The sequence below is a fragment of the Clupea harengus genome, chromosome 13 (assembly GCF_900700415.2).
Source record: "Clupea harengus chromosome 13, Ch_v2.0.2, whole genome shotgun sequence".
NCBI lineage: Eukaryota > Metazoa > Chordata > Actinopteri > Clupeiformes > Clupeidae > Clupea > Clupea harengus.
Window position 1 is genome coordinate 28,534,240 of NC_045164.1, and position 7,500 is coordinate 28,541,739.

General features: G+C 43.9%; 1 protein-coding gene across 2 annotated transcripts in view; it reads right to left on the minus strand.

Moving 5' to 3' along the window:
• Positions 1-7,500, minus strand: part of LOC105899707 (neurexin-1a) — a 395,474-nt gene that overhangs the window by 364,750 nt on the left and 23,224 nt on the right. The window contains exon 5 of one of the 2 annotated variants that reach the window (XM_031579029.2): positions 7,106-7,117. The exons of the other annotated variant lie outside the window; for it this stretch is intronic. Coding sequence (XP_031434889.1) covers positions 7,106-7,117 — 12 coding nt within the window. The remainder of the gene's footprint in view (positions 1-7,105; positions 7,118-7,500) is intronic. 2 annotated transcript variants of the gene reach the window in all.

A 7,500-nucleotide genomic window follows, 5' to 3' on the forward strand; every position in this document is an offset into this window, starting at 1 on the left:
GATGACTGATGTGGTAAAGCAAGAACGTAAGTACTTTCAAACCTCAAATGTCAACCCTAAGGTTAGTTCTGACAAAAGAGTTTTCATCCCGTCAGATCGAGTGCAAGGCTCAACACAGACTCACCTCACCTTAACATAAAAGGACTTCAGTTTCAAAGGTCTCCTTACCAAGACAAAACAAAAGACCATTATTTCAAGGGTGTTGCAGGTAGTGTCCTGTCACTTTCAAACAACTGATAGTCATTTCATACGATGTATTAGTGCATGAAGAATTAACTGCACAAGAGGAGGACACCCCCCCCCCCCCCTCACCCCCTAAAAAGCAGTCTCAACAAAAGATCACATTGGCGAGTCTTTTAGATCTCAAGCAGCCGCCCTCAGAGGGGTGAGTGACTGTCAGCTCAGTTTAGGTGCTACCTGTCAGACAACAAACATATGCACACACTTGACGAACGACATGCCGACACATTGCTCCATGCTATCTCCCCAAACACCAAAAGGCCTGCCAGCCCGACTCTGAGCATCACATCCATCATACATACACACCTGACTGGCTCCCCCTTAACATCTCACCTTATGGATGCTTAAGTCCTGCTTCACATGAAGCACACCTGCATTTTACTGCACAGAACTATGAATTCAATGATTTCCAATGCATGAGACACATGGGTGTAACTACCAGTTTCAGCTGTTTGTCTTGAATTCTACTTAAAGCAGAATATAAATTCACCGCGACCTCAGGCCTACCTGCGTGTGTGTGTGTGTGTGTATGTGTCCTGTGTCGCCTCCATATATGCACGTGTGTGTTCCAGTGTGTCGTGTGTGTGCCATTAAAAACCTGACAAAGGTCTTAATTAATTAATGAATTTGTGTATGAGTGTTTTTCATCACTTCATCATTATTCTACTTCATCCATGGGTTATATGGAGAAGAAGTTATATGTAATCATTAAACAATATAATATATAATATAATAATAATAATAATATAATTATTAATTATTATATGTAATTATTAAACAAGGCTTTCTGACACTGCACCTAAATGCTGGAGAAGAGAAATGTGGTCGTTGGCAGGAATAAGGGGATTGTAACGCATACTTAAGCATCACCAAGCTATGCCCTCTGCTGACAAGTGTAATCCTCACCGACAAGCAGTTCTGAGCGCTAGCACTGCCTCTCGCTCTTTCACAAAGAGAAGTTGGGAGGTTTGCTGCTTTAATCAGTCAAACAGCAGAATGAAAGGTTCAAATACTAATCGCCTTGGCCAACAAAAGGGGTCTTAAGGTTTTGGCATTACTAAGTCCCCTGATCACTTCCTCCGAATCCTGTTAAACAGCCGTCAAAAGGTAGACAAGCTGTCAGAGAAACCCTAACCCTGTCAGAGAAAAAAAGTTACTTTTTTCATTTATTTTTGTCTATCCTGGGATTGTCTGTGTGTGTGTCTGTGTGAGTGTGTGTGTGTGTGTGTCTGTGTGTGTGTGTGTGTGTCTGTGAGTGTGAGAGAGAGTCTGTGTGTGTGTGTGTGTGTGTGTGTGTGTGAGAGAGAGTCTGTGTGTGTGTGTGTGTGTGAGAGAGAGTCTGTGTGTGTGTGTGTGTGTGTGTGTGTGTGTCTGTGTGTGTGTGTGTGTGTGTGTGTGTGTGTGTGTGTGTGTCTGTGTGTGTGTGTGTGTGTGTGTGTGTGTGTGTGTGTGTCTGTGTGTGTCTGTGTGGTGTGTGTGTGTGTGTGTGTGTCTGTGTGTGTGTGTGTGTGTGTGTGTGTGTCTGTGTGTGTGTGTGTGTGTGTGTCTGTGTGTGTGTGTGTGTGTGTGTGTGTCTGTGTGTGTGTGTGTGTGTGTGTGTCTGCACTAAATAGGGGAGGTGGCCACACTGCTCCAACTGGCATGGTTGGTGGAATGAACTACCAGAGCAGGGGCACACACACACACACACACACACACACTACCAGAGCAGGGGCGTCCCTCTCTACCTTCAAGAAGCTTTTGAAGACCCAACTCTTCAGAGAGCACTTCCCGTCCTAACTGGCACTTCGACTAGTGCGTAACTTGCAATTACAGCAGTTACATTTCTGCACTTCTTTTTTTTTTTATTTCATTTTGTTATATTTCTTATGTAAAGTAGTATTTATTTATTGTTACACCAGGTTCTATTGCTCGTAGCTTGACTATTCTCTCCCTTGTACGTCGCTTTGAACAAAAGCGTCTGCTAAATGACTAAATGTAAATGTAAATGTAAGGCATACCACTTGACTTGAATTAGAAGTACATTATATATATTAAATATACTCACACACGTACGGCACACAGTTAGCTTCTGGGAGCACATTTGATGTGTGATTTTCACAGGTTCACCCGTCATCACCACCATACCCTCCACCATATGTGTGATGACCTCATTCACCACCTCTAGAATACTACACCTGTCCTCCAAGCATCTGATGATATATATATATATATATACATCACCAGATCTGCTTGTTAAACAGGACATGATCGCAGCCAGCAGTCACATGTTGCGGAGATGCCTACAGAAACTCAGCCAAGGAGTCCTATGATTCGCATCATACCATTATAATGCAACGCGCTATGCAGCTATTACCTAAGCTTGTAAAACAAAATACAAAATTCAGAAAATAGGTTTGGATGTAGCGATCCAACGATCACGCCAAGGACCACTGCAGCCCTTACGCCTCCATTTACAGTGCCAGGCCTTGATGCTGGAATCAGATTTTATTTAAAAAATGGCTTTGATACTGTATATATTTTTTGTGCTGGCGTTCCTTTAGCTTGCATGGAATGTTTACACCATAAACAAGTGCGTGGCCATTACCATCAACACACACACACACACACACACACACACACACACACACACACACACATGTGCATAGTGAGTGGCCATTACCATCAACACACACACACACACACACACACACATGTGCATAGTGATAGTGAGTGGCCATCAACACACACACACACACACACAAACACAGGTGTGCATAGTGATACAGGCTGAGGAGAGTCTCATCTTTTCATCTGTTGTGAAGCAGTGGTCTGATTGATTATTGATTGATTATTGAGCAGTGGCCTGATTGATTATTGATTATTGAGCAGCGGTCTGATTGATTATTAAACAGTGGTCTGATCAGTTTTATGCCGTACTTTATTAGCCTCTGGTATTCCTCAATGACTAGTACAATGTTTATTTCTTTAGTTGTCCACCGACCTATACTCCAACTTGGCAGATACATATTGTATCCAACCTCAAAACTAAACCATAGCATGGTGTTTATATCATGTCATCTGTGTCAGTTATGCGGAAACAAATGGTGTTAGGTCACATCAAAGGGGTAATACAAATGCAACCTAAATGTTACTGTAAAACACACACACACACACACACACACACACACACACACACACACACACACACACACACACACACACACACACACACACACACAAACACACACACACACACACACACACTCTGTTCGAGTCCTTGCAACACACACACACACACTGCTTGAGTCCTTGCAATGCCTAATGCATTAAGCTTTTGCCATTTTGCAAGCTCAAATTGCAAGTGAAAAGCTAATTATCTGGTGTTTCAAACCAGCGAAACTGAATAAAACAATTCCAAGACAGTTTGGCCTGGTGCATTTAATGAGAATAGACACAAAACTAGAATTGGCAAGAATTGCAGCTCTTTCCTCTGTTAAACTGTCATGAACACCAGAGCAACAACCCCAGAGGATTTCCCTTCCATAATTAAAGAGAGCCCATTTCCATATTCTTTAGAGGAAAAAAAGCCATCAGACTAAAAAGTCCACTAATTTAGCTCCACCTTCATTCACCCTCTGGACCAATGAGCTTTAAGCTCCACCTGTTACACGCCGCTCCATTCACCCTTTGGACCAATGAGCTTTAAGCGCCACCTGTACACATTATGACTCTCCATCCTCTGTCCCGTTCATGACGCCACGGAATGAAAATGAGGCCAGAGCTACACGTGCAACCATGACAACCGAACACAACATGAGGGTTAGACTTAACCATGTTCCGAACACAACATGAGGGTTAGACAACATGAGGGTTAGAGGGTTAGACAACATGAGGGTTAGACATGAGGGTTAGAGAGTAAGTTCACCTCACTGGGTCTGTTCTGTTCACCTGAAGTGTTTCGCTGGTGTTGACAAACAAACAATGTTATAGGTGCTAGCATAGCATGTGCTAGCATCTGGTCTCGTCGTGATGGCACTGCTGCAGCGATAATCTTCCCTTCGTTGTAAGGCCGAGGCTGTTACTGTAAGGTCATTTAGCTATTAGTTATGCAAGAAATACAGCTTCAACGTGACCTAGCTAGCAACAGTAAAGAATGCTTTTCTGTCATCCCAAAACGCTTGAAAAGAGTGAGGTCATACACTGCAAGAGTAAAAATGTTTTTGTGGAAGCCCACATCGTTTTTCCCTGCAACAAAAAAGAAAAGGTCATTCTAGGCTCAACTGCACAACCCTTTGCTTTCGCTGCGTTCACGGCTGCAAGCTAGCAACCTTTTCTTTGTGCTATCTGGTATGAATGACAGAACTGTCATTTCTTTTCAGGTCGACGGTTCCTCAGCAGAATAGTTTGACTGATCATTTATTTTCAAAGCTGCAATCGTAGCCTACAGTACATCCGACGAGTAGGTCTTGGACTTCACATTATCTCCCCCTCCCATGTCAAAGACCTTCCTATTCCACTTTCATGAGGACGATTTACTGTAAGCACAATTGGGAAAGAATGTTCCATCTTTCAAGTGGACTGTATCCTCAAGTCCAAACACCGTGGACCCAGCAGCACCAGCGGCACCAGCCAAGATGTGCGACGCAACAGAGAGGTTGAGGAAGACAGAATTAGAAAAGAAACAGAGAGGTTGAGGAAGACAGAATTAGAAAAGTGTTGCTGTTTCATGGGGTCTGCCAAGTCAGCATTTCCACCAACTCCCCCTCTGGCCAGCCTTCTGCTAACTCTGCCAGGCAGGGAGGAGGGGGGGTGGGGGGGGGTGAAAGGGAGCTCACAGGAAGTGAGGCGGTATCTGCGGACAGCACACTTATAGCACCCCACCTTATAGGAGCAGACCTGCGGTGGCCCAGTGTACCTGCACTCTAGCCTACTACAGAGACTCTGCATCAACACTATTCATTTGGTGCACACTGGTGTAGTATTTGGCTTCTGCCCTTGCTTGGTGTACTTAGACAGCAGTTCAGATGATGCACGCCTGTTACGCGGGGAGCCGCATTGTGCGCTTGCTCTCCCTACCGCTCTCTCTGTTCCCCTCTACAGTTCAGATGATGCACGCCGCAGACGCAGACGCAGACGCACACAGGGGGGTGAGTGTAGGATTGTGTCTGTATTATCACGCTGGAGATTTTCTACACGAAACAAAGCACCAATCTGAAATTCCAATGCACTCATGCAGACACAAGGGAGTCTGTTGATTATCATCAACATGTGTGGCCAGCACATGGGACTATGCCATCATCACATATCCCCTAGATAGATGCAGTGAAGAGAAAAAGAAAAACACATCACAATGATCCAAAACACCTCGAAACTCATATCAACTCAGTGCTCACATTAGCTGGACTGGATCCTATTCATGCCAAAGCTATTGCCAACGTTTCACTCAGTCAGTCTGCACACACAAGATCAATCTCATGTCTTTTGTACCTCAATTCAAACAGCGTTCATTCAATCTAAAATGAATACTCTAAACTGTCCCCATCAGACTTCTGGCAGCAGCTCCAAAGAGGAAGTAGATGGCACTTACCTTATACAGGGTCAGGGGCAGAGGGTATTTTTGAAGATTCCATACTACTAATGCAAGTGTTCAGGCACTGAGTGTGAGACACTGGTGATCCTAATACTACATAATGATGAATATAGCTTAAATAACAGCTATTGTTCCACTAAAATTGCCTTAGCACTTTGAGCTGCATTCTTTTGCATGAAAGGTGCTATATGAATAAAGTTTTATTATTATTATTATTATTATTATGTCAAGAAAATCACATGTAATTTAACAGTTATTGTATAACATTTGATGACAAGAAAAAAATAAGACATGTTTTATGTCTAACGCAGTGTATGTGAGGTAGCTTACCTGGGAATTAAGCTATGCATTTGTCATTTAACAATCTTTTTATTGCACCTTTCTTACCTGGCATTGAAGGATGATATTTGCTGATTCCATACCATATAATACACACACACTGCAGAGTATACATAGGAGCTACGCTCAGCAGAACCAACAGCAGCACTGCAGTGGAAACACTTGAATTTCTCCTTGGGTTTTGAATTTTAACACCGTATGCCAATTAACCTTTTCAAATACTTTGATTTTTTAGCGAGAATAGGGATTCAGGGCATTCAAGTTTTCCAACATTTGTTATGTAAGCATAGCAGCAAGAACATTTGACTCTAAACCTTGATGTGACTTTAAAAGATACATTTCATTTTCTATCTTGTGTATGCAAATTCAATTTTATACACAAATATGTAGCATATATAGTATAAGCTCGAAGGACAATACAGGCCCGTGAGGGGGGCCTACTTCTTGCAGTCAAACGGTAGGAAAAGAGTCAAATGGTGATGTTTCCGACAACCACTTACCCTTTGCATGGGGGTAGCAGTTCAGAGAAGGCAACAGATGCCCATCAACGACCAAGAGAGGCTTTCACCTTCTTCCACACCCGTTCGGCAAAAGAGAGAATGGTTACCAGCAGAGCGGCAGCACCAACGCACAGGTTTCGTTTGTCGACCAATAACCAAAGAGAGTCCCCATGTGTGATGTCATTTGTGATTCACATGCATCAAGCAGCACGGAATGGGATTGTCCACTCCAGTCATTTGGACTCAAGAAAAGCAACACCTACCTTTCCACAGCACAGCAACAAACATGTTGTGTACACACACACCCAACAACCAGACATCTGAGTGAGGTTATATTTCACAGACATGTGCATCGGACCAGACATGGAGAGCATTGCATTGCATTCAGGTCAACAATTTACATTACAGTGAAGAGGGTGAACCAACGAGTAGGAAGAAGAAGAATGTTTGGTACCTCTGTTTTTACCTACAAAGTTGGATGAAATGATTCCATGGAGAGAGAGAGCATATTCCAGACAACAAAAAGAAGAAACAGAGGGAGAGGGGGTTGGGGAGGGGAGGGGAGGAGAAAAACACTAATAAGACTTATGAGGGATGTTCAGTATGGTGCAGACATTAGGTGAAGAAACGGCATGGTGTGGAGGGGGGGGGGGGGAGGGGGGGGGGGGGCGAGGGGGGCTGGCCTGTCTACGTGTCTATCTGGGGGGTAACGGAAGTGGGGGGGGGGGGGGCGTTTGGGGGTCCCTTCCCAGCTGCATGCTAAGTCACTCTCCTTTGCTTTGAGACGAGGCGAAGGCAGTGCTAATACTGTATGTCACTCATGTTCACTGGCGCATCGCTGACAGGCAT